Source organism: Cantharellus anzutake (genome assembly GCF_015039405.1).
Source record: "Cantharellus anzutake strain C23 chromosome Unknown EI90scaffold_42, whole genome shotgun sequence".
NCBI classification, from domain to species: domain Eukaryota; kingdom Fungi; phylum Basidiomycota; class Agaricomycetes; order Cantharellales; family Hydnaceae; genus Cantharellus; species Cantharellus anzutake.
The window spans coordinates 73640-99485 of NW_024066992.1; the positions used below are offsets into that span (position 1 = coordinate 73640).

Consider the following 25846-nt stretch of genomic DNA (forward strand, 5'->3'; position numbering starts at 1 on the left):
TGTTGGGATGATGCATAGCTCTTTCAGTTTCCAGGTGAAAAAACGCCGCCGCCATTCTCGAGAAAGGGGAAGGTGCTAGTCATACAACCAACCCCAGATAAAAGGGGTGAAAACTGAGTGGACAAGATGATGAAATACGGACTCCCGAACAGGCAAAGGGCAACCACAGCCAGACAAAGACGAGACAAACGCAAAGTATTTGAAAATTCAACATTTTATGTTCCCATCTGGGCCATTTCCTGGGAAGGGGTTAGGAGAACCTTCCTAGAGAGATTGGCTTCTAAGATATGTTAGTGGAGGGGCGAGGATGGATGGGACTAAGTAGTGGCGACGTCGATTTGTTTGTCATTTTATATTTTTCTCGGTGCTCGGGCCTCGCTAACATCAGCTCATCTAAATGCAAAAGTAGACCCCGTTGTCCCAAGAATTTAGGCGAAGTTGAACACATAGAGTTAGAACTAAGATGTCAAGGGGAAACAGCTAGGAAGATATCCTTGCTCGCAAATCATTTTCTTGATGTTGTCTCAGTAACCGCGAAAGCGCTGTAACCCGATAAAACGACCAGAACGCATGATTAGCCTGGGGCTGCCATTGAGGACGCTGGAACGGCATGTGCCGTTGAGAGGACGCCGATTCAGTCGCATCAGCGACTTGATGCCAGAAGGTGATGTGAAACAATTCCATTAATTTTCGTGATTCCTCATTCACGTTTCATTTAGATTGGTATAGCTCTGAGCACTGGCTCTACTTGAGCAGAGGTTGGGATCTTGCTTAACTTTGATGGCATCGCCGATCGCGCGAGCAGCCTCTCAGCTGGCGTTCCAACATTATATTAATCATTCCAAGTGCTGGGTTCTTATCGCATATAGTACTACTTACTCGCTATCTAATGAAGTGTTCTGATGGGGGTCTAAGTTGATAAATCTGCACCTTAGCATCCCATTGCAGTATCGCTCTACTTGTGGCTCTACTAGTACTGAGTGCTATGACTGTACTAGAAGATGCCTCCTGGCCATGCATAGCCAGCGGGACTCATATGTCACCGGGCCGGGTTTGCGTTCCTATGGGTGATCACGCGGCCGTTCTATCAGGCTGGCTACGTCACGATCATTAATGTTCGGTCATGGTCCCGCCTAGTCCAAAGTTGATCTTCGTATGCCCCTATGCGTTACCAGTCGGACTCCTAGTACTCCTGAGGGTTGAGTGAATAACTACGCACATGGATGAGGATAAACGGCACGCACGATCAGAAGGCGCCTGCATTACCCGCGCGCACAAAGGGAACGAAAAAGCCGCATCAGCAACAAAACTGTTGCGCTGATTTTGCTCTGTTATAGAGCTCGGACCCGGTTGGTTCTGTGACATTATTTGATTCTGAAGTCAGCATGATATGTCCCCCCGCAGGTATCTGACCTGGTAAGCTTCTTTTGGAACTACGATGCAAACCATATAATCAGTGGCCGGTGGTCACCGTCAACCCTTGACAAGATGTCGGTGATACTTTTCCTATCGGGTGTATCGTGCTTCTCCGATTTATCTTATGTCACCAGTCTGTGCGCTTCCTTGTATTATTGATATATTTGCGCGGAAGCGCGAAGAATTCGCTCAGCAGTGCGTCCGAAATTACTTTTCCTCACGAGGCATCACCGCCCTGAGTAATGATTGATAACCCGTCCATCCCTCATATTAGTAGTTAATTTCTTCTGGACCAATTCCCAAGATGGATCATCCTTATCATACCACAGTGATTAGTGTTGATTAACGATCAAGCGGGTCACAGTGCGGGGGGGAAAAATCACGATGTTTGGCCCAGTTTAGCAAGTTTTCTATTCGAGGGAGCGTGGGAAACTGTCTGAGATGAGATTAAGATTGAGCTTCAGCTCACATCATTCTCCCAAGTCCCTTTGCTTCCGACATGGCTACTGGTCTCACTATTTAACGGGATTTGACTGATATCTTTCTTTGCCATTCCCACTCATACCCCAACTAGAATCTGACCCCTCTCACAACAATGACAAAAGGTTTTGTAAGTGGAGATCGGCTTTACCATCGTAATCATAATTAACAACAACGCTTTTGGGCACCGTTAGACGATCGACTTCACTGGCCAGACCATTATCGTTACTGGAGGTAACCGTGGAATCGGCTACGAACTCAGCAGGTGCGCGTCCGCCACCCTTTCAATACTTGCCTGTACAGTTTGGATGCTCTACTCGAACTAAGACTTGACGCGTGAACATAGGGGCGTCGCGACCGCAGGTGCTAACGTCGCCATCATCTACAAGTGCGCTTTCATTTCCCACCGATGATCGGTCTTTGTAATGGAACTGAGATGTCGCCTCCCCTCCTTAGGAGTTCCAAGGATGCCGATTCTGTTGCTGAGAAGATTGCAAAGGAGTTTGGAGTGAAGTCAAAGGCAAGGCCCCCACCAACTACCTGATGTGATCCCTAAACATTACTTATGTTGTCTCACCAGGCGTACCAGGCCGACGTCTCCAAGGCGGACATTGTTACCAAGGTTTTCAAGCAAATTGACGAGGAGCTTGGGCCTGTCACTGGTCTCGTCGCCGTGAGTTATACCTGCTCATTTTCGTCGAGCGATTCCAACGTGTCACCTCATTCACCCTAAAGAACGCCGGTGTCTCTGTCGTGAAGCCTGCCACCGAGCTTACCGAAGAAGACTTCAACTTCGTTTATGGTGTAAACGTGTCAGTTCACACTTCCCGGCTGCAAAATGAATTCTTCTGATAAGTTGCATGCGTCACAACAGGCTTGGGGTCTTCAATACCGCCACAGCGGCCGCCAAGTGAGTTGTTTCTACCCCTCTCAATTTTTCAGGTATGAATACCACGCTTCTGAAACGTCAGGCTCTGGACCGCTCGCCAAAGCAAAGGCAGCATCGTCATCAACTCTAGCATGTCTTCTCAGGTGAGAGATGGAGATGACAGAAGTGATGGGTGATACGAATTGTTCTCATCATGCCCACAGATTATCAATCAAGCCGGAGAAAATATTCCCCTTACCCAGGTCTGTGTTCCTACTCCACTCCGGCTCCCCACAAGTTTCGCCACACTTACCTCTCCCATCTGATCCCTTTAATCCCTCTTGCCAATGGCAGGTCTTCTATAACTCCTCTAAGGCTGCTGTCTCCTCCGTTGCGAAGGGTCTCGCGGCGGAATGGGCTCCGCACGGCATTCGCGTCAATACACTATCACCAGGCTATGTCAATACTGATCAAACGTCTCATATGGATCCTAAGTTACGCACTTATCAAGCGGCAAACATTCCGTTGAGAAGGTTTGCTGAGCCCCAAGAGATGGTGGGCCAGACTGTTTTATTACTCAGTGATTATGCCAGTTACATGACTGGTGGGGAGTATTTTGTTGATGGGTGAGTTGAATTCTCATTCTTTGAAACAAAACAATTCTTTCAGGTGAGTGGCGCTGATATCTTTTCGCAGTGGTCAACTCGTCTGGTAGAATAACACATGACAAAAGTGCTACTTTCCCCATTCCCACGTCCTCGCTCTTTGATCGAGCATCCACCATTCCCAAACAAATGACCGCCACTCAATGAATGCATAGGATTAGCCCACGAGCTGGCATTGTACATATAAAATTCCTCGTCAATCGATGCAAAGCATAACTGCGAAAATATCCATACACTCTGGCTAACGGAGTTTTAATTTTGCATAGTTTTTCCGTTGCGTTGTAGGCATAGATCCAGACGAAACAAAGAAAATGAGCGAAAAACCAGAGAGAAAAACAAAAACAAAACAGATATATATATAAATCGCGTAGAAATAGGAGCTATGTGAATGGAATCCACTGATCTACCGAACTCGATCCTTATGAAGGTGAACAATCCGGAGCGAACCTACCTAAAGCTTAGGGTTGCTGCACGTAAAACGTGAACCCAAACACGGAACTAGTCAAACAATTCCAATCAATCGTCGTTCCTCCCTAATGTTTCATCCTCACTCCCACTGGCCATGCTCCTCGTCGTCAACTTCTTCGCAACCGCCGAACTAGGGCGTTGCTTCTTCGCGACCGAAGAAGTCCGTAAAGGTGTGGACGTACCCGGACGGGATTTGACGACAGGTGTTTTAGCAGCGGTAGTAGAAGGAATTTGTTTCTCAATCGACGGACTTGAAGATCGAGAAGGAGACATCGACGTACGACTAGTATTAGAGCCAGTACTTTCTCCACCTGCTCCTGCTCCACCTTTATTCGCATTGGTCGGAGCACCAACGACGCGAGGGCCACGGGTCACACGGGGACCACGAGGACCTCTAGGCCCACCTGGTCCGCCTTCGTTAACTGAGGCATTCCGTTGAAGCGTTGCCCTTGCAGCTGCCACTCGACCATTTGGAGCCGAAGGCGACGTCTTGACAGGTGAGGCTGACCGCGAGGATGAGGTTCCTAAGGATGTTACGCTGCCTCGACGATCGGGTGTGCTGGGACTTGCTGCTCGTGCTGCTGTCGACGGTGGAGCCACAGGCGAGTGAGCTGGTGCAGGACTTGAAGAAATGATCCGTTCGGCTTCAGGCAACAGTGGTATGGTCTCCTGAGAAATTGGTGCGGGCTGGGCTACTGACTGGGGAGCGGAAGTGGGGGCTGGGAGCGCCGCTACTGGAGGCACAGGGACGGGTGTGAGTTGACTTGCAAGAGAACCGTCAACAGGAGGAGTGGGTTGAGGGGTGGGTCCCGGCGTTGGAAGACCAACAGGCGCAGATTCTGGAAGAGGGGCGGGAGCCTGATCGCTGGGTGTTGGCGGAAGAATGACGACAGTCGAGTTCGAAGGGGCATCATCTATCTCAGGCTCAGGCTCTCTGAAGTGCGGTACTGAGGGAGCGTTTGAGAAGTTGAGCTGACGTTGGGGTCGTTCCGGTGGGGAGATGTTGTTCGAGGTGGCGAGGAAATTGGTGGTGAGAAAGTACGAGCCGGCTGGGGCAAACTGGCGGTCAGTGACAACGGCCTGGGGACACGACCTTCGGGGCCTGGGGAACGGGTCCGCAGCCTGCTCGGGTCAGGTTGCGGCATCAGCTTTGACAAGTCAAATTGAGTAGGCGCGGTACCCCGGTGGACGCGCATATCAATCGGAGCAGTACGTTTGCGTAAAGGAATTAATCTACTCCCCGAATCCCGCCGTTTTTGCTGTATTGCTTTTGGGAGCACATTCTCATAATGAGTGAGAAGGTCGATGAAGAAAACTGAGAAAATGGTGTAAATCCCACAACATTGGAGGATAAGGTGGCCGGCCCCTTACCAGTTGGGTGCTTGTCTTGGACAGACAACGGGGTCTCGATGCGGGGTCGTAGTATAGCTTCACGAGCAAACTCAGTATCACCGCTTAAATTTATACGCAGTAAATACATACCTCTTCCCAAAGAGAGGGCAAGTTTATTCCGATAGATATCTGCGGGCTCCGTGCCCTCCTCCGTGTCTTTCGTTAGCCTGAGTTCTATGATTGAGTGTTTTCTGGGCAAACAAATTGGTCAGACGTACTTGTTCAAATGCTTGATAATCTCATCAAGAACTAAAAGATGAACATTCGGTAGCCTTCCCAAAGCGATACGGACATCATCGATGATGCTGTGATCAAAAGACGAGTCGGCGCCAACTGAAGAGTGATAAGCCTAGGCTCAGTATCCACGTCAATTTATGGACTTGCCAGAGGGGTACATGTTTCGGATCTCGTCCCAGCCGTCCCACAGACATATTGGGACCTCGAGCTCGAGCAACCAAAGTTTAAGGGTGCTAGCAAGGACTGGCGCATCATATTGGGCCAGGAGATGCTGGCTGATAGATTGGTCAACAGGCAGAGCATTGACAGCCTCTCGAAGTTTATGCTGTGAAGGAAGCGGTACCTGCACGGAGAGTGAAAATCCGCGAGAGTTGGATTGATGAGAACTTACGTCATAAATCCATGCTTTCCGTCGCTCTAAAGTGTCGTGGAATACTCAGCAATACGAACTAGCTGTGAGGAGAGGGCACAAACCATCATTATTGGGCAACTTTTCATAAGCAGTTGTCAGTGCCCGCAAGAAACTCGTGACGATTGGCGGTGAGCCCTCTGTCTGAGTCCGACCAGAGTCCAAAGCCGTCTCGCCCGCCCATCTCCTCAACTCCATGCCAAACACCTTGTCAACCACATCGCTTCCGACGGCCTTGTATATAGGTGGCGAAGGGCGGAATGGCCCGCTGCGGCAGCGTTCAATAGTGGCAGTGAGGTCTGCCTCAGGTTGGAACGAAGAAATCAGATTGGAGGACGTGTCCAAGGACGGGCCAAGTGCCCTGGGAACGTTAGACAACGTCCCGTGATACTGCAAGAGAACTTGAAGGATGATCGGTTGTGAGACGAGCAGAAGAGTGCGATAAACACCTACCAGTCTTCACAGCGCGCAGACGATCCAACTCCCACCGGTTCCACAGTTTCAGCGTACCTTCAATTCGGTCCTCCAAAGAAAGTCGTTGTCTATCAAGTGCATGAACAGCATACCTGTACCGAGCGTCAGCGGCATCTGCTTCGGCACGGAGCTTGACGTGCAACGGTTCTGCCGAATTGTTCAATCTTTTGGATATGAAGCTGCTGAGAGTATTTGAGCGCTGGAGTAAGCTGCCAGCCGACGAGGAAGGCGGCACGGGAGAGAGGGTATATTCATCCTTGTTCTGATCGGGGAGAGAAAGACTAGGAAGCGGTTCGAATGCCTTGAAAAAAGATTTGAGCGGTGCCGCCGCAAAAACAATAAGCTTACCTTCGGCCGGAATTGATAGATAACAGCCGGATGGTTCTCAAATTTATTTCCTAGAACGAGCGTCAGTGAATCATCATCACGATAACAGGAAGCCTCTACCCAGATCCCCAACTCTCTTTAGCAAGTTGTCGCGTTCGGTGAGATCACGCGCGGCAGCCTCAGCACGTTCAGTACTTCCTTCGAAAGCAGGCACATTGTCCTTTAGCCATTTCGTAAAATCTGCCCCCGTGAACGTGTCTTCATATTCTCCAAGGATTGGAATACGAATAGGGCGAAGTGGAAGTTGAGACTTGGCACGCTTCAAGAGATCCAGAATTGCGCTGCCGGTGAATGGAACTCCAACTAGTGTGACGAGTGGGCCGTTATCAAGGGATGCTTGTGATTGAGGAATGCGAAGAGGCCCAGGGGGCGACGCATCGATTGCTCTACCTTTACCCTTGTCGAGCTTTTTCAGAGGGGACGTGGGCCGGACTGTTTCTGCATCAGAGACAGATTGTTGGTCACTGTCCTTCTCTAACTTGGCAACGCTGATTGCTTCTTCCGCCACATTGCTAAGCTGGGACACTGGAGCTAGAGGCTGTGACTTCCTCCCGAAAAGCCCCTGTGCAATGCGTTCAGAAACGGTACCGGAGCGCTGAAGCGCTTTTGAGGGTGGGGATGCCAGATTGCCATGCGCCTCATTGGCAGGTGCAAACTTCGCACTATGAGTCGGAGTACCGTCAGAAGTACAGTTTGCCTTTCCGCTAAAGCACTCACTCATCCTCCGCATCATCAGCTTGCTGTCGTTTGAAGATATATGCTTGTTTGATTTTCTCGACCTGGACGGAATGATGAGTATCTGATGCAATGTGTTCTGGAAAATCCGGGACAGACTTCATGCACACCGTCCTCATAAATACGAAGCCATCCATCAATAAGCGTATCCTTGCTCTCTGCAACACGAGCAGCATGCTGGTTTGCCCATTCCTCGAATGGATCTGCAACCAAGTTATCAAGTTCCTGCGCGATAACTCGGTGCATTCCCCCTTGCTTTCGTGATTCGGCTTGCAGTCCGCGAAACGCTATCAGCAAGGTTGCGCCATCATCGCTCCCAAAACCTGAACCTGTGAGCAACACCCGACTGTGAGGCGGAGTCAGGGGCAGATTTCAAATAGAAACATGCCTGAAGGCGAAGTGATTTGAGTGCTCAACAAAGAGTTCGCAAGGCTACGCTCAACGTTAGCCCGCGCCTGGCGAGGGTATTCCACTCAGCAATTCCGAGGCCAATCCACTGGTCAGTGTGACGCACTCTAATGAAGGCTATGATTTCTCCATTCTCCTCTACGCCCTGTGAAAGCTTCGTATGCGCTATCTCCAGACCTTTACGGTAGTCCTGTTTGTGTGTGAGTAATAATAAGCGGCGAGAAAGTAGCATCACCCTCACTTGAGACCAGAATGAATTGTTGAAAGTCAGCGGGAGTGAGAGGAGAGGCATGGTGGGACGACTAATGCTAGATATGGCCGAGTACTAAATAACAAAGCAGAAAGACGTCAAAACCTCTCAGCCAAATTGAACGTGTCAAACGCAAAAGTCGGCCAGTAAGTGGTGTGTCCGACCGGATTCGACCGTGTCGAAGACGGAAGCAAACAACTGGTCGCAGCACCGCCCTCAGGCCCAATACATACATTTGTGGTTGAACACAGAATGGCAAACGATGGACATCTTCGAGCCACCTATAACGACATACATGTCGTAAGTTGGGATCGGTTCCCCATGGACATGATCTACTGATATACACTTCCAGATCGTGGGGAAAGCCAGCGAAAGAATTGCCGCCGAATTCAAACCGAACCTGATCGTAGCGATCGGTGAGTAATCGAGAGGCTCTCGACACGAACCACGATCTCTGACACTCCCATTGTATAAATCAGGAGGAGGGTAAGCTTGATGTCCCCGGAATAACTGTTGCGACTATGGTTTAACACCGCTGTTCGTCAGAGGCTTCTTTCCAGCTCGCATCCTTGTAGTAGAATTCCAGCTATTCTTCATCATCACGCTCAAGGGTACTTTTAGAGGACATTCCTGAAAGAGCCATCGACCCAGAAGAACATACCCATTCAGGCCATAGGCCTTTCCCTATATGAGGCTCTTCCTTCTACTACCGCCGAACAAATTGGAAAGGAAGTAATCCGAACACAATGGCTGTTAGTGGCTTGCATTTTTCAGATATCGTCTCAAGCTCAACTCTGTATTCCCACAGGGGGGGCAATTCCAAAATTCTATTAGGACGAAACGTACTCATTGTAGACGAAATCGATGACTCCAGGCTGACTCTACAGTAAACACCAATCACTCAAGTACTGAGCCTATGACTCATGGCCTCCATCAGGTACGCAGTCTCCGAGCTACAAGCCGATGTGGATCGGTTACTTTCTGAGCTTCCTGAGCCTGAAAGAGAGAAAAAGAAGGCAACCTTCGGAATCTTCGTGGGTGAGTATTCAGAAGTGCACATCCGCCGCTACTCACACATGGCTGCAGTGCACAACAAATTGAAGGAAAAAACCGGTAAACTTCCCCCAGGTATTCCGTATTTCGCCGGAGAGGAAGTTGATGACAAGTGGTGTACGTACCCTTCGTACTTTGTCTGTATAGCGCCCTAACATACATTCCATTCTCATCAGTTGATTATCCATGGGAACAAAAGTGCGTACAGCTTTGTCTCATCCTGACTACTCCATCCAATCATTACTGTTTAGGGACATATATGCCCACGATGCTTTGGTACCCCAATCCAGATTTCGGAGCTGATCGCCTTATCTTGAAATATCTTGTGCGGACTGCAGGCGGTTCGCAGTACATGTCATGTTACTCGTTTTGAGTGTACTCCGACCCAAACCCAGGACTCAAAATGTGGAGTTGTATCGCTAGTTTAGAGTGCAATACTCAGCACACTGGGTTCGCGGGTGAAGATGGTTCTTCCAATATTGATAGGGGTGAGATTTGTGTTTACGCCGGGGCGGGGTTCAGGGCAGCTCCACCACGACTCATGCTTCAAAGTGTCCACCACGAGTTATCTTCCTCACTGCACCAACTTCACTTCCATTTATTGCAAGAGTGGGGAGGTATGGCTGGATCCATATAGCAATGCTTTAGGTTATGACAATTCTACGATCTAAAAGTTCTCCACAGCATGAACCTTATTTTCTCCCATGGGGCATAGAAGAAATACGCCATCCCTGTCAATGCACCCCCCAAGTGGGCCCAGTGATCGAAAACCCTGTTTAAAGTGTCGCTGCTCCGCCCACAGGGATGAAGGATTTCCTGTGCTCACCTCCAGCCTCGTATGATGCCCACTATATCTAATGCCACTGCGCCGGCAAAGCCCACCTGCGATGGGATTGGGAGCCATGGGAAGAAGATAAGTGTGACATGAGTCTCGGGCATTGCCATCGCGGTCATGGCGACAGCGCCATACTTAGACGAGCATTGATACCACGATAATCTGTTAGGAGGATGCACTCACGATGGCTCCTGAGGCTCCCAATGATGGACGTATCGTGGATTTGGAGGGATCCATTGATTTCGCTTTTGTCGCATCAGACAAAGCCGATAATAAACGGGGAAGTCGAACCCTAGTTGCAACAATATGAGAGAGGGCGCCAGAGAAGAGTCCAGCTGCACATCATTGAGTAATTGTTTTCGATAAATTACCGAAAATGATGAGGCTTACCACAAACGTAGAAAGCGAGGAAGTGGTACCGGTCAGTGTCATGAGGTTGATGGAGGACGCCCGGGCGTTGGCTATCCGCCACTTCGAAGGCAGCACCTGTTGAGGCAACCATTAGGGCTACTTCACGCGGCACAGTATAAACCCACCAAAAGAGAGCAGGGCGATGGAGTTAAAAAGAAAGTGAATGGCGTTTTGATGGCTAACTCAGATACAGTAAGTGTGATGTAGTAAAAAGGGGGAAATGAATTGCACACCTAAACATGGAGGTGAACAGAGTATAGGATTTCCCTGAGAGGGGGTGATGACTAAAATGCCGAACCATGAATGGCCGAAGTCTAGGTATCTGCCATGCGATGAACACAAGCGAATTGATCGCAGTTATTCCATAGCAAGTCCGTTTTCCTTCAGGCATGTTGAGCCAATGGTTGGCACACATGACATATATTGCCAAAACTTCCTGAGCTATTGCAGGTGGCAACGAAGAGACTTGTTTCTTAAGCCAATTGAGACCTTTAACAAGTTTCTAGGCACTTGTAGGCGTTGATAGAGATTCCGAATCGCCTTCTAACTCACTGTTTTTAACGCGTAGCGACGAATCGCCATCAGTTCGTGCGTCATAGGAGAATCTGGCCGACGCCACCCTCCCATCGCAGTAGCAAGTAGGGATGCGTGATAGATTGCACTTTCGTTAGTGTAATAAGCCGCTGCGCCGTATGTAGCACCAGATATGCCTAATGCAAACTATACTTAGAACGTTGTGGTCAGCTTGCATGATGGGGTTGATATGGAAGGTGATACCCACCAGCACAGGCCACAAAGAGCGCGCGCGTTTAACATAAGCACCGGACAATGGCTCTTCGAGAGGTTCTGCCACAGAGGTCGAGGTCCCCTTAGAATGGGACAGGCGAGGGATTAGTCGGTAAGAACTGAGCGTGCGTCCTTCCCGAGGACAGCGCCGCGGAAATGATGAAACAGAGAATGTGCGACACTGCACTCGCAGGCGCGCGGCTAGGTACACTCGGAACATCACGGGAAGAGATGTTTCTACCCAAGGACAGATACGCAAGCGCCAGGTGCTTAGTGCCGATACTTCCATTTTACCGGCATTTGCCTTTCCAATTCAAAAGCAGTTTCTCGCTCGCACAGTCATTGACGGGACGCCAAAATGGTACGAGGATTTCTTTCAACAATTGAGCATTTCTGGATTTCTCAAACATGGACATCCCTTACCGTAGCCGCCCCCAAAAGCAAAAGGAGGCAAGATGCAAGGTCTCATCCACTGGAGGCTAAAAATCACCCTGAACGATGGTCGGGCACTCGTTGGTCAGATGCTTGCTTTCGACAGACATATGAATCTCGTTATCGTGGACTGTGAAGAGTTTCGGCGTGTTCGAAGCAAAAAGAAGTCGGAATCGGGCGAGCCGCTTCCTCCACAAGAAATGAAGAGAACGCTCGGGCTTGTAATCATTCGCGGAGAGGTTGTGGTCAGCATCAGTGTCGAGGGCCCTCCCCCTGTTCCCGATGAAGACAAGGCGGCATCTACTGTACGTCCAATGGTATTCACAAGCTACTTCCGGCTTGACATTCTTCGATCGAAACAGTTGTTGCCTGGACCTGGTCGTGGAATGCCTGCAGGACGCGGTATAGGCATGATGCCCCCAGGTAACTCGCTCTTTCACGGCATACCTTTCTCACAGAGTCTGACTGCATCTCCTCCATATCAGGTGGTCTGGCTCCTCCTCGTCCCTTCGGTGGCCCCCCAATGGGAGCGCCTCCCGGAATACCTCCACCCGGTTTCCGTCCTCCAGGATTCCCGGGCGCTCCTCCCCCGCCTGGTTTCCCTGGTATGCCACAAATGGGAGGGCCACCTCCACCTGGGTGAGCTTTGGCTGTAATGATATTAAGTTAATCTGGTTAATTTTGTGCTTTTAGCTTTCCTCCACAGTAGGGTTGACACTGTACACTGCAGAGGAATGGAGTTGTATTGTGAGCTTGAGCCTCATCCGTGGTCAGATATCTTCACTTCACTAAGCTCTGTCAGCAGTATTGTTTGTTCTGTAAACTCAAACTCCTGTGAAACAATGCTTTCCCATTACGAACATAAGCTATTGTTACGACTGCTTTCCGGGCCAATTGCCATAAGGTTTTAATCCTCATCAATCAAGCTCCCAAGGTGATGGTGTCCACCAGCGCTCAGCCATCCACTCGGCCATGATATTGCCAACAATGAGATCTCCAAATCCGACATTATCATTGAGACAAAGCAGGCCTGCTTGAGGATCATCGCGATCCGGGATCAGTGACAACACCGACCGAGCTTGTTGAGGGTTCTTTAGTCGGCGAAACGAGGAAGGTGTCACCCCTGTTGACAGCATCGAGTCAAAGTCAACTTGGACAAAGTCACATTGACCGCACCTATAACGAAGCGATATCTGAGTAAGAGACGTAATATCCATTGACGGATATTAATATGTTCTTGAGAACTAGCGTATGGCGCGAGAACATTCTCCAAGCTATAATCACAAATGTTCCATCTCTTCGTCAACGGGAGCATTGGCACGTGGGAGGTTCTCTGATCCCCGTCAGATAGAATAATCCTTGAGGTTTCGAATGTTCGATTAGTCGGAGGCAAGAAGGCAGAGAGACCGAGAGGACCGCTTGCTTTGACAAGCGCAGTGATGACTGCGTAAGTTGGGGACGAGAGTCCGCCCTCTTGAGCTCACCCAATGACAGCAAAACTATAGGTCACTCACTGCAATCACCGCAAGATTGTGCTCTCTCAAACGCGACGCGTTTGAAGACGCCTTCCGATCTAAGTTTTTGGCCGTCATGAACAGGGGCAAGACAGTCGTTGAACTCAAGCACGCAGCGCTCCGATGGATCGTAAAACTGTTTGCTAGAGAACCACGACATGGCGCCTCTCCTTCCAAAACCAGCGTAAGGATAGCCATCAAAAGCCGCTGGGCAAAAGAAAGTGACGATCAACACCAAACATTTAACTACAATGCGCGCACGCACCAAATGCGAACTTGGTCTTCGGCGGAAAATTCTCATCATTCCTAATATCCTCTATCTTTTCCTTTTTCAATGTTTCCCTCTTCCCCTTCAGAACCCCGAGCTTGGCCTCCCCCTCTTGCCCACCCACCTCCTTCCAAGCCCTCGCTGCGCATTCCTCGTCCCAGCCCCCGTCCTTCTTCCCAACTTTTCCAACAACCCAACTCCAAAGCAAAGCCTCTCTCCACCTCTCCACGACAAAATGGCTAAAAAGCCACATGATGTAAAAGTCGCCTTCACTATTAAGGATGCTGCGGAATGGTTGAGCAGCGGTATGGAGAATCTCAGATGACCAGATGAGGGAGATCTCATTCAGGAGGGGAGTGGAGAGAACCTTGACGTGGTGCGAACCATAGGGACGCCAGCGTTCACCAAATTTGCCGCCTGGTGAGTGAATAAATCTTGCATGAGTCAAGAGATCGATAATTCGTAAGAACACTCACTTAAAAGGCTATTGGAGAATTCAAGCCCCTTCCATTCATCTGAACCCCGACCAGGGGATTTATGTGGACTTACCAGTAAATCCGATTGCATCCTGACGATAATGCCGAAAGCTGAGAGGCTTAGCATTTCGCATCCCATCACTTGCGAGATATACGTACCATCCGTGTAGAAGTCCAAAGTCTCAAAATTAGACAGGAAGAATGTATCATCATTCTTGAGAAAGACATATAAACTCATCATCGGCGGTTTAACAAAAAATGCGCACCATGTAAATACTAGAAACGGGGAAAAAAATTAGGTCAATATCACGTACTCGGAAACTTGACCTACAAATATTCAGATAAGTTAGGGATGTTATATAGTTGCGATTCTATCCATACAAAGTCTCAGAATTAACAAAAGGCAGAGCACCACTCTCACCTATTGCAAGACTGTTGTAATTAGACCCATTGGGCTGAGTAAATATTTGCCCATGATGGAATACATGTAGCTCATGCTGACTACCATTCCATGAGAAAATCCGGGAATTTTGACGGATGCTCGAGGGAAGCTGGCCGAGCCGCCAACGCTCCACGGAGCCATTTTTATGACAAACCGGTGCCTCCACATCAGTGGAGACGATATAGAGGTTTCTGGTCTGGCTTTGAAAATGATCATAAGCGGAGCGCATGGAATACTGCAATTCATTATGATCTCTAAGAGTGCAACGCTGTCCACACTAAGCCAGAGTTACGGAAGCACAGGTGCTCACCGGTACTGATTCGTCTTCATTCCATGATTTTGCTTTCGGTGATATGGGTTTAGGTGGTACACCTTGGCTTTTTCGATCATATCATTTCGAATCAGCGGGTCCGAACCGTTCACCCATGTCCACACGACGTCCATTTTAGGGCCAGTATTGCTAAAGCATGATGTCTCGCCGTGCTCAAAATGGTCATTAAGACATTGAGAAGTGAGGGGCCCCAATTTTCCAGAGGGGTCCCGGGCCCATGAGAGGTCGAAAGAAGTCATTAAATCCTTATCACGGCGTAGCATCGGCTTGGTTGACTTCTGCTGAAACACCGCATAAGACACGCCAGTGCGAGGGTGAATGAATAATTGGTCAAATGATCCATCGTCCTTGGAACCCGCCATGTCGAAGCATTCACTCGCTGGATACGGGACTACTTGAGGATCAAGGATCCACGTAGCGAGGTTGAATAGCCCAATAGTACCAGAGAGTGTGAGGCCAGCTATAATGAGGCGCCGTAATGCAAACAGTCTCCTGTGGACGCCAAGAGGGGAAAATCGCCGCCCGCGGGCGTACCTAGGCAGCATGAATAACGCGAACCCCCGGTGCGCGCGGAAAGAGCTGGTAAATGAATTTCCCACAAGCTCGTGATTCGGCAACATCCGGTGAGCCTGAGCACATGTCACTTTGGGCGGACCTCGAACGTGAATTTTGAGCATTCGTTGCTAAAATCTTTCTTTCTCCTTCCATCCGTCTCTATTCAGCCGCCCCCATGCGCGACGGTGCCCATCAAAGGACCATGGAAGACGATGAGGCCATAGCCGTTAGTGCCCTTGGCGAAATGCGCAATGGAGCGGTATCAACTCCCGTGAAGCGTGAATCCCTCGATACCCTGCCAACGGATGTAGCGCCTGCCTTGCCTATTGATCCCCGCTATCGTGATTTTTCCCAGCCCAGTGAGTGGATTACCCCACGCATAGTCTATCTCGTTATCTGAAACAATTCCCGCGACTCCAAGCCTCAAGCCAGGCCACACCGTCCCTCTCGCTGGCCTCGTCTGATTCAAGGTCGACGATATCGGACACCGCCTCTAACCTTGCGGAAGATGATACGCTGCTCATACGCATGTCCAACCTCCCGCTTGTCCATCCTGCACTAAGAGCGTATGACTACGCCAAGAACAGTTCCCGAGTGGTCAAGTTTGGTGCGGAGGTGATGGAGGGTACCGTCAAAACCATGACACGGCCTGTCATTGATAGACTACCCGTTAATCAATTCGACGAGTTTGCGTGCCGTCAGCTTGATCGCTTTGGTCGATATGGTGGGAAGCCAGAGGAGTCGTCTCCTATGCATGTCGAAGCTCCCATTGATAGTGGCAGTCCAAATCGGGCGGAAGGTAGTTCGGGACAACGAGGGAGAAAGCATTTATGGCTCGACAATGAAACGAGGCAATCACCAACTCGTGAATCCAGTGTGGGTAACAGGGACATGTCGGGGGACGTCGCAAATGCCTCGAGCTCTCGCTACTCTGGAGACTCATATTGGAATACTATCGCGCAACAGCAGCAGCAATCTTCGAGCCAGGAAGTGCAAATTGTAAGCCGTAGCCGATGGCAAGCGGTGCTCTTGGAGGCCGGGGGCATTGGTGCTGCTGTGAGTGAAGAGAGCATGAAGCGCTTAAAATATTGCCTACAATGGCTTCAGGTACGCCACATTGATTCGGTTTCAGTAGAATCAGATTATTGATATCTCGTATCCAGTACGCCAATGCCCACATCGATCAACAAATCCTCGTCATCCGTTCCTTCATCACCTCCATCGCACCACAAAATCTCGCTTCAAGCTCAACCTCCAACGCTGTCGTGCCTTTCCAAACTTTAGGCATCCTTTCCCAAATAAAAACGGAGCTCATTAACACCATCCGTCAAGTGGTGGATGTTGTCTCTAAATACGCCGGTAGTGCTCTGCCTGAACAAGCGCGAAACACCGTGAGGAGTTTTATATTGAGATTGCCTGAACGATGGGCGAATGCATTGCGATTGGACGAGACGAATGGGCAGTACGGCGGGTTCGAAAGAAATGGACAGGGTCTAAGCGGGAGCGCGGCGACGATGGCTGCCACCCGTGTGCTGACTCTCGCTACGGAAAGTCTGGACATGATGAGGGGCGTCACAGGCGTATTCAAAGATAGCTTGGATCGTGCGGAGGCATGGGTCGATCGGTACGTCATTCACGTTCAACTAATTTTCCAAGCCACAAACGACTTCCGTGTCTCTTTTCTCAGACTTCAGCAACTCGGTCTCCAACGCCAACAGCAACAAGCACTTCCACCTACGTCGTCTCTTGTGCAATTCTCCGCCACGTACCCTACTCCTGCCTCCAACAGTACCTGCGTGCCCAGCCACCGGCAATCCTACGAACCCGATCGTCAGCGTGATGTGGCTGTCAGTGGCGTTACGACTTCCGCTAGTTACTCTGCCTCAAGGCAGACCACCCGTTCCCCATCCCCTTCCACCCAGGCAGCGAGCGAGTACGGAAGCGAAGGTGGGAACGAAACGGAGACTGGGGATGACATGAGGAAGAGCATGGATGTTGATCAGTGATTCTCCTACCGGCTGAAAGTTTCTTATCCCAAATTATACAGTGAGCCGTATCCCCCATCCAGTTACCGGGGATATAGGATGCTCATTGAGGCTCGCTCAACAGGTACTCTCTCCGGAGTGTGACAGATGCACCCAGTGGGTGCTGGTTACACAAAGGGTCTAATTCTTGTATCATCATGACTCGCACAATCACCTCCCCGGGTTCCTTCTCCAACTGTTTACTTGTTCATGGCTGACTTTCTTAATTATCGTCCTTGATTGGTTGCCCCCTCCAATTCTCTTTTGGTATATTTGTTTCAATCCTTTACAATACCTTCATTACGATCATCCGTATTCTCGCCTTATTATCTATGGCGTTGCTTATTCTTTCTCCCTGGGCCAACTTCACCTGGTCATGACTTCCCCTCGCATTCATATTGTCCCTACTGTTGCCTTACTGGCTTGTTTTGGCCTCACTCCTTGTCATTGTTCCTGTTCTTGTGCACGTATCCGTATTGCGTTTGTATCTAATTTGCAGCTTTTATCTCAGATCCGATTTTCAAGCATGTCCTATCTATTCATTTCACCGGCGGCATTCCAAGCCTACGGACAATGGAGGTGTTTTTTCTTAAGCGGTCATAAATCAGAAAAGATTGCCTTCGATCAACCCGGGAAGACAATGCGCAATCTGTGCAAACACTCGATATATATATATATATACATGCAGGACGCACACCATCCGGATTTGCGGCTGATAATAATGACACGCTGCGCTGGATGCACGTACAATCGAGCTGTATTGCACAAAACACACAGAAGAGGTAGGAATGGTGGGAGAGGGGGGGGGGAGTCGTACGTTACACGCAGAGAAAAAAGCAGAAATTAATAAGAGCAAAAAGAAAACCGAGCAGCAAATAAAGCAAACCAAGAGTGAATGGAGAAGTGTGTTACAGTGTAGGAGGGGGATAAGCCATAAAAGGGAGGAAATGAAGCTTTACATGTGTGTGCGTGTGGTGTGTGTTTGGAAACCGCTTTTGATTCATGTTTGTACGACTCTGCCATGAATACAACAAACTACTTGTGCTACTTGGTTTTCTTGGTTTCCTGTTGCTGCTGCTGCTGCTGCTGCTGTTGCTGTTGTTGTTGTTGTTGTTGTTGTTGTAACTTGGAAAGTTCATGAAGGTCCGCGCGTCTGGCGTATTCTTGGCCAGCCTGGTCGTAATGATCGAGTGTGGATATGTGATGGAAATGATTTTTTTTTTGAGTCAGTTGGTATTGTTCGATCGATGGTTGAGGTTGAGATGAATGGGGGTGGGTAGAGAAAAGTCGCGGTCGCATCGGGTCGGGTAAGCGAATTATTAATTTTGAGGGGGGGGGGGGGAATGTAAGATTGTTGCACGCGCCAACGGGTTGGTGATTATATGTGAGAAAAAAGAGGGTCAGAACGATACGGAAATGAACTGCGGCGTGAGCGGGTATCGGAATACGACACACAGGGGAAGTTGACATGGGATGGGATAAATGAAGAAATGATGTGAGACAATGAAAAAAAGTTGGAGAAGGGGAAGTTCATTTTCTTGGCATGAACTCTTCATTCATGCGAAGAGAAACGAGAGGGGGGGGGAGCAAAGAGGGCAACGGGCCAAAAAAAAAAAAAAGTCGGAAAACTGTACCTGAAGTGCCAAGACGCCAAAAAGGGATAAGATAATGAGAGTGTTTCCAGCTGCGAGGACGCCGATCGCTTCACGTTGATCTTGAATGGTGTCTACCGGTAAAGGATTGACGATCGTTCGCAAGGTGGGAATCGTAACAGAGAGGTAAATGATGATTCCTGCCAAGAAGAGGGCTGAATATATGCGTATTATTATGGCCAAAAGTGGGTGTGTTTTTTTTTTTTTTCCGTTCAAACGAAAGGTCCTTTTGTTCGTTAGCGAAAGAGGCCGTTGTCCAAACGAGAAGAAAGAAAGAAAGAGACGTGCCTAGAGATGTTCCATCGAACCACAGAGCGCTCTCGTCCCATTTGTGTAGCTTCCCGACGAGGGATAGAACGCCAACTCCCATTACAGCGTGCAGCAGCGCCTAGGAAGGAAACACCAAAGTAGAACGACACATTATAAAAATTAAAATTTGCCATATCACACACGGAGAGAGGGAGAAATGAACATACCTTGATAGCTAACGGGGCCTCGTAAAACGTCGTGTAAAATTTGAACGCATCGGCATAATCTTCCTCTGTAGGAACACCCCCACTGTATAATATCCGTCTATCCACATTGAAAGCAATGAACAAGACACCTGTTCGACATCCAACCCCCCAAAATCCCAGTGAGTCAGTTACGCGACTTGCAAAAGTTTTCACGAGATGATGAAGACAAGAACTAATCCTTGTAATAAAAAACCTTGAAGAGACAAAAACTTTACCTAAGAAAAACGAAAGAGCTGCTAAAACGCCAGCATGTCGGAATCCCATCGTTGTTTCCCTTTTTTTCTCTTTTTTGTTCAACTTCCCAGAGAGATCAACAAGGCCAGATGCAAAATGGAGAAGCTCGCTTCTTAGTTCGGTTTACGGAGGTGAAAAAAAAAAAGGGCGTCTAACGGGTCAACTACGACGAACGATAAGCGTCGGTTACAGTGGGGGGGGACCGATTTAAGTTGGATGATCCCAGCGGGAGGTCACGTGTAAGGGCGGGATTTAAATCCGAAAAACCCAGGGGAAACGGTCATTGAAAGCACTGAGGACGTCTCTCTCACTTTCTGCAAAACTTACTGGTGGTCATTAAACGCCAGTGGTAACCTTTTTAAACTGCCTATACGGAGAAGGCTTCGTTACAATTTTGAAACGAGCGTCACAACCACCAACAAACTACAATGAAATACTCGACTAGATAAATCTCTTCTGCGGCACTAGAGTTTGTCGTACCTGGCAAAGGCTATCATGTGCTAACAGAGTTATTATCTACCTTATCTACATACCCATCCAACTCAACGCCAGGCGCAGGCAGGAATTGATCACGTATCGCGCGCATATATCTTGCCATGCATAACGCCTGAGCTAGCTGGATTGATCCCGCTTGTACAGCAAGATATCTGATTTTCCATTTTTATCTCTTATCTTCGAATGAACGAGAGCCAGGAACGCGCGCGGTGCGCGGGTGCGCGTGGGTGCGCGTGGGTGCGCGCGGCTGTGGCACACTCGAATATGTCCTATTACCACCTTTGATTTGTCTAAAATGGTGAGTTCAATTAGCCACTGAGGGTTATTTTATCTACCATCATCTTATTTCAAGCCACCATATACGTAAGGAAGGGGGGAGGGACTTGAACTCACAAGTCCCTTGGGAAAACCCTACAACTACTACTAAGCTAGTGCTGTACGAAAACCTTTTGCCCCCTAACTTTAGCTTGCCTTGTACGGTCAATCGATCAAACGCTTCCAACCCCGCATATGGAAGCATGCTTTGATCATACAGTTAATCAACTCGAGCGCGATTTAAGCCTACGAGGCTTCCAGTATATATGGATAGTGATATCTGAATACCCTCAGTACTACTTGAGTCTCGAGCCGAGAAGATCAGAGTAGCCACTTGCACTTACCATACACATGATCATTCATCGCCCCCTCCTATGTACGACACCATGGTCCCCTCAAGGTTGTATGCGCATCGGAGGTGGCGGACCTACGCATTCAGCTCTACATTACAATGCATTCCACCGAGATTCAATACAAATGAACGCTTGGGGGGGTTGCATGTTCAACTCCACTAGGAAAAATCTCTCTGCCCCCAACCCTATTGAACAGAATCAACATCAACGTAAACCACTCTTCCTTGCCCATACACCGGCTGCAGCTACCTAGTTACAATACATCCTAAGCCCACAAAGCGAATAATGGCAATTAATAAACCCACACGAAGTCCGATATCCGTTGTTCGCCTCGATCTCTAGCTCGCGTTTACCCACCACAACTCCGACTTGATACCCACACCTTTTACTTACAACAACCCAGATCCCTTTGAATTCATCAATCTCCTTCCAAAAAAGTATAAAACGATTACGCTCTTGCTGCGTTTTCTTCCAAAAAGAAAAATATATAATATAAAATGACGTCGTGGGTATGTTGTAAATAGGTCCTCCGATCCTCATTTTTCGACACGAAAGAGCTCTCCGCCATTCGTTTGATCTTTTGTACCCGTAACCGTAACTGTACTCGCGCGCGCAATTTTGTTGGGCTGTGACGCAAAAAGAATTCCAATCAAACCCCCCAAAACCGCGATTTTTTCTAAACAGAGTATGATCTACACTTCGACAAACTCACACCACAACATCAACATCCAACGGATGTTTTTTTTTGCGGCCCCAGTCTCCATAATACGGCCGGTTCTTGATCGTTTGATTATTATTATATTTATATCTCCCAACTCTTAAGAACGGGCGGACGAAAAGGTGAATGGTAATAGAGACACTTGCAACAATTAAACACCAGCTGTGCCGAATCGAACCGAAAGTTCAATGTTCTGTTTATGTTGTGCGTTCCCCAACAGAAAATGATAGGTATATTATGCAAAGAACAAAGCGGGAATCTGACAAAGAGATCCTTCAGGAACCACAACGGACAAAAAAAAAAACAACGACCAAGGGGGAACCGGCCTCACACATTGGACGTTCTGACCGCAAATTGCAGCCACCTCTCTACTACTACATAACTGTACAATACGTATATGACGCCCCCCACTCGAAAAGAAGAAAAATCTCTCAAGTCTAGAACCCCCTCCCTTCATGCATCCCTTCGCTCAAGGGGGGGGCGTGTTTTGGATGATCATTCCACCAGTTAAACCATCTATTCCGTGATTCATTACAACAACAAAAACAACAACGAAAAAAAAAAACCAACAGCAACAACAACAATATCACGAGCTTCTCTTCTCTTCCCTTGGGGTTATATATAGGTTGTGCCTGATGAGCAAAGAGGAAGAGTAGTACTTTCCTTCCTTTCTACGCAGTAAGAGCTCAATCTATGGATCCAAATATGTAGTCTTACACATCAACATGACGTCACCATGTCGTCATCCCCCCTCCCCCCCAAAAAAAACCACAAACCCCGTAAACCCGGAGACTTATCTCCTATCGCCAGGGCAGTTAGCGGTTTATCAGGCGCCGGGTCGATAAATCTACACATCCGAACAAGTAGCAAGAAAAAAAAAAACACGCCAAGTACTTGTTTGATTTCAAACCCCAGCTCCCTTTTTAGCGAACGATGTAAACACAGTTCTTTGGTTGTTCAATTGCTTATCGCAACATGGACTCCTCGTATTTGGCAGTTATCTCTAATCTCTTGGGGAACTCATGCAAGGCGTGGGCCGGCGGGGGACGGAGCTAGAGCTAGCTCGCGTGCACATGAAATCCAAAAATGGTGGCTCTCGTGCACTGCCTTACTCCTACTACTCGGTCGCTACTGTTTTTTCACGCATCATTAACACGGCATTGGATATACCTATGTAGCTCCCTTCGAATCCTTTGCAGATTAGCCGACGCATAAGTGTTCCAATTCCACCACGTACTACAATCCCATGTTGATCCCTGATCCCTGATCCCTGAACATGCACGGCTTTTCCCAAAACTATCTTTGAAGAAGGTCCAACACCACGAACTTTAAGGATTGGTATCCCCTCTGGCCCCTGGGTTTATTATCTTATCCTATCTTGTTCTCTTCCCCTATCTTTCCCCTTCCCATCGTGAGGGTTGATGATACCATATATTATAGTTCCCCTTTACGACTCCCCCCCTCCAACCCTCCAAATGAGTGGCTTCCGCTTTTTTCTCATATCCATTTCTCCTAATCCTACTATTCAAGCCAGTACCCATATATTTCATACCCTGTGGCGCTGACCTTACTGACTGTCCAATACAGCCAGTAACCGATTATAAAGTAATTTACACGGGAAGAACCCTACTCTGCAAAACAAGCTTCAATTTTTTTTACGTTTACATATTTATCTATCATCGAGGGGTCGCTGATTGCTTGGGGTGAATTGCACTACTAAGCTATAGATCGATAAGCTGGCCATGATAGGTGGCTATAAGCTAACTGAACCCATTCTGACAGATCTGGCATTTCGGACATATATTTCCTGAACACAACTTCTGAACCGTTCAAGTTCATCGACTGGAATTACTAGTACTGGCTGGGCCGAAACATTTCGAGGGCCCTTTAACTCGTTTAACTGACTTGATCTTGATGACGCGCTTGCGGCGTTGACACCTTGGACCGGTGTACCACCCAACGTACGCGTGCAATGCATGCCAGTGTCAGCACGCGCGCACTATCATGCTCGTCTTGAACCCTGCATGCATGCGTTGCGTATATATATGCAGGTAATAACTGTACACGGTAGTAATGACATGCATGACCAGGCTCCCTGGCCTGGGCCCGCCGGCCTTACAGGGTCTTACTAGTGCATCTAGGCAGTCTGTTCAACCCACCCGCACGTGCATGTATATATATGTATATCGATCTCTCACTCAGCACGCGCGGACAAAAGCTCGACAACGATCATCATCATCATCACAACAACGCAGAAGGGTATTTGCTTACGGCAGCAGTACTACTATTTTGCGTTCTCAATATGCATATTATCTTTGGTAACAGGCGTACACACACACCACACACACACACGTGGGGGGGCCAGTCCCTGCCACGATCGAAGGGTTTTCTCTTTTTTTTTTCTTCTGGGGGGGAGAGGGTGGCCTCGTGCCATGGCCGGTGGTTCCTTTCCACCCAAGAAGGGGTTCTGCGTAGACGCTCGGGTGTTCTTCCCCGAAACTCCAGCACCAAGGCTACCTCTGTCTGTATCAGACTCCCCCCAGTCGCTATTGCTATATATATACACTACCTTACATACTCAAGATTTCGCAACACCTATCAGGGTTGCGGCGTTCGGACTGCTTCAACGTTGGAATCCAAGCCATTCTTCCTCTTCCTGAGTAAGAAGAGTGATCCATACTCGTCATTTCCTGCATTGCGCAAGAAACTAGCCGATCCAACTTGCCAGGATCAGCGAGTCCGGGCCGGATGTGACGTTGACACTGAAAAACTCGTAAAGCACAGTCTTCGATGCACCCTGGCCAGTTAGTTATGTAGAGGGGGTTACGTCTTGGTAGCCAGAAGGGAAATGCCAGAGTTGCACTCTTGAACGGTGTTGCTTATTTCGATGATCTTCAACTCCTTGTTGAATGAATGCAAAATAAATAAATAAAAATTGGGGACCCCTCGTGCCCAGGTGTTAATGTTAATTCTGGATATGACAGAGGATGGGGCCATAGATATAAATGTAGATTATGTAAGTATATGTACTCGATCGTACGAAAACCCCCCTCATTTCGCGCGAACACCCTCTAGAAAAAAAAAAGTTCCAAGATCTAGTCCTCTGAGTGCTATTACTGTATACTTGGTGGTTGCAACGGACTTCACCGATGACCCAACGTCCCGGGTCAGGTCGTATATACTAGTAGGACAGGATTCGGAATAGTATAGTGACACGTCTGACGTGCCGTGGCACTCAGGGTGAACCATGGCTTCCGACTATGTCCAACGAGCCATAAACGGTACAATAGCTTTCATCGGCTATTAGTGAATTCAATTCAATGCTGCGTGGGTACTAGTAGGCCTGTGTAATGTACCGTAGCAGCTGGCGGACAGTACAATACAATCCCCATTGGAACCAAATGTATTTGACCGTCTCGACGCTCGCATACGCAAACGCATTATGCACGCCAGCTGCCGTATCAGGATGTCGAGCTTGTTGCTGTTGCGCGTTCTCACACTTGGAATGCAGTGGCGCAACACCACGACACTGGCTTCGGAGCATTATATTGCGCACCTGCACATGCTGAGTTTCCGACACGTACAGCCTTCTGTATTGAATGATAATAAACAAGGAATGCACTGAGGGCCTTGATAGTTCCGAACGATTTCGCGGCGGGGGGGAGGGCGCATCTGGCAATAATTTCATTGAATCCAGAATCCCCAATCACTGATCATTGCGCGTGTGTGCGTTAACGTACGTACTATAGTCCCGCGCGCGCACCCGCGGCTTCAACTTTACAAGTGTTCTGTGACAAAAAAAAAAACCCCGACTTAGTATACATATATACATACATACATACATACGCGCAAGTACCGATAAGTACAAGTCGAGCCCATAAGCGATGGTGCTTGGATTACTATTTGTACGACTGCTACATGCAGTTGTACTAGTATAAATGCTGATAATATCATCAGCATCATCATCATCACCATTTGAATACTGTATATATAACGAGAACTTTTTCCTTTGCGCGCGTTGTCGAACTTCTTCCTGAAACGGGGAACAAAAAGAGTTTTCTTCTGCATTGCATGCTTTCCCACTTGTGGACTCGTATATGAACATTATCACATATATATTCCGGATTTGCCGCCCCACACAAGCTTTCTGGCTGTGTATGGGGTCCGGATCGGAGTACTGATCACAGGTCAAGGATTATTATTATTATTAGGTAGTTTGCTTGGTCTCCCGCGCCAACTTTCTTTTGT

General features: G+C 48.5%; 8 protein-coding genes across 8 annotated transcripts; 4 read left to right on the forward strand and 4 right to left on the reverse strand.

Moving 5' to 3' along the window:
- Positions 1 to 2011: 2011 nt before the first annotated feature.
- EI90DRAFT_3146337 (NADP-dependent mannitol dehydrogenase) lies at positions 2012 to 3479 on the forward strand (the record flags this gene model as incomplete). Its single annotated transcript, XM_039065403.1, has 11 exons — positions 2012 to 2026; positions 2091 to 2161; positions 2243 to 2284; positions 2353 to 2416; positions 2477 to 2569; positions 2632 to 2708; positions 2771 to 2806; positions 2868 to 2928; positions 2989 to 3027; positions 3119 to 3390; positions 3461 to 3479. 11 exons carry the CDS (start codon positions 2012 to 2014, stop codon positions 3477 to 3479), a joined length of 789 nt encoding a protein of 262 aa, XP_038913326.1.
- A 76-nt stretch (positions 3480 to 3555) lies between these two features.
- EI90DRAFT_2998640 (uncharacterized protein) lies at positions 3556 to 8439 on the reverse strand. Its single transcript, XM_039056268.1, has 16 exons — positions 8181 to 8439; positions 8046 to 8129; positions 7920 to 7986; positions 7631 to 7860; positions 7514 to 7575; positions 6857 to 7458; positions 6758 to 6807; positions 6389 to 6710; positions 6001 to 6336; positions 5918 to 5943; positions 5674 to 5869; positions 5508 to 5622; positions 5380 to 5456; positions 5269 to 5325; positions 4846 to 5212; positions 3556 to 4762 (listed from the first exon to the last, which is right to left on the reverse strand). The coding sequence occupies exons 1-16, from the start codon at positions 8229 to 8231 to the stop codon at positions 3946 to 3948; spliced, it is 3459 nt and encodes a 1152-aa protein (XP_038913327.1). The 5' UTR covers positions 8232 to 8439; the 3' UTR covers positions 3556 to 3945.
- On the forward strand, positions 8390 to 9614 carry EI90DRAFT_2975139 (PRTase-like protein). The gene is made up of 9 exons (XM_039055837.1): positions 8390 to 8486; positions 8542 to 8609; positions 8736 to 8760; positions 8811 to 8941; positions 8998 to 9075; positions 9127 to 9227; positions 9276 to 9359; positions 9419 to 9440; positions 9494 to 9614. Exons 1-9 carry the CDS (start codon positions 8442 to 8444, stop codon positions 9543 to 9545), a joined length of 606 nt encoding a protein of 201 aa, XP_038913328.1. The 5' UTR covers positions 8390 to 8441; the 3' UTR covers positions 9546 to 9614.
- A 109-nt stretch (positions 9615 to 9723) lies between these two features.
- Positions 9724 to 11457, reverse strand: EI90DRAFT_1820588 (uncharacterized protein). The gene is made up of 8 exons (XM_039052230.1): positions 11270 to 11457; positions 11041 to 11198; positions 10722 to 10990; positions 10614 to 10666; positions 10468 to 10563; positions 10261 to 10412; positions 10069 to 10211; positions 9724 to 10014 (listed from the first exon to the last, which is right to left on the reverse strand). The coding sequence occupies exons 2-8, from the start codon at positions 11113 to 11115 to the stop codon at positions 9903 to 9905; spliced, it is 900 nt and encodes a 299-aa protein (XP_038913329.1). The 5' UTR covers positions 11116 to 11198; positions 11270 to 11457; the 3' UTR covers positions 9724 to 9902.
- On the forward strand, positions 11332 to 12819 carry EI90DRAFT_3068078 (uncharacterized protein). Its single transcript, XM_039061071.1, has 6 exons — positions 11332 to 11635; positions 11703 to 12011; positions 12069 to 12129; positions 12192 to 12345; positions 12400 to 12453; positions 12512 to 12819. The coding sequence occupies exons 1-5, from the start codon at positions 11633 to 11635 to the stop codon at positions 12413 to 12415; spliced, it is 543 nt and encodes a 180-aa protein (XP_038913330.1). The 5' UTR covers positions 11332 to 11632; the 3' UTR covers positions 12416 to 12453; positions 12512 to 12819.
- On the reverse strand, positions 12624 to 15271 carry EI90DRAFT_3156249 (uncharacterized protein; the record flags this gene model as incomplete). The annotated part of the gene is made up of 10 exons (XM_039066044.1): positions 14717 to 15271; positions 14386 to 14660; positions 14296 to 14335; positions 14231 to 14240; positions 14124 to 14178; positions 13965 to 14075; positions 13486 to 13905; positions 13221 to 13427; positions 12883 to 13149; positions 12624 to 12829 (listed from the first exon to the last, which is right to left on the reverse strand). Exons 1-10 carry the CDS (start codon positions 15097 to 15099, stop codon positions 12624 to 12626), a joined length of 1974 nt encoding a protein of 657 aa, XP_038913331.1. The 5' UTR covers positions 15100 to 15271.
- A 196-nt stretch (positions 15272 to 15467) lies between these two features.
- On the forward strand, positions 15468 to 17298 carry EI90DRAFT_3018237 (transcription factor Opi1-domain-containing protein; the record flags this gene model as incomplete). Its single annotated transcript, XM_039057211.1, has 4 exons — positions 15468 to 15651; positions 15714 to 16399; positions 16456 to 16916; positions 16980 to 17298. The coding sequence occupies 4 exons, from the start codon at positions 15468 to 15470 to the stop codon at positions 17296 to 17298; spliced, it is 1650 nt and encodes a 549-aa protein (XP_038913332.1).
- A 7351-nt stretch (positions 17299 to 24649) lies between these two features.
- EI90DRAFT_3291035 (uncharacterized protein) lies at positions 24650 to 25788 on the reverse strand (the record flags this gene model as incomplete). Its single annotated transcript, XM_039067254.1, has 6 exons — positions 25600 to 25788; positions 25437 to 25539; positions 25343 to 25386; positions 25183 to 25307; positions 24955 to 25154; positions 24650 to 24779 (listed from the first exon to the last, which is right to left on the reverse strand). The coding sequence occupies exons 1-6, from the start codon at positions 25664 to 25666 to the stop codon at positions 24650 to 24652; spliced, it is 669 nt and encodes a 222-aa protein (XP_038913333.1). The 5' UTR covers positions 25667 to 25788.
- Positions 25789 to 25846: the final 58 nt, after the last annotated feature.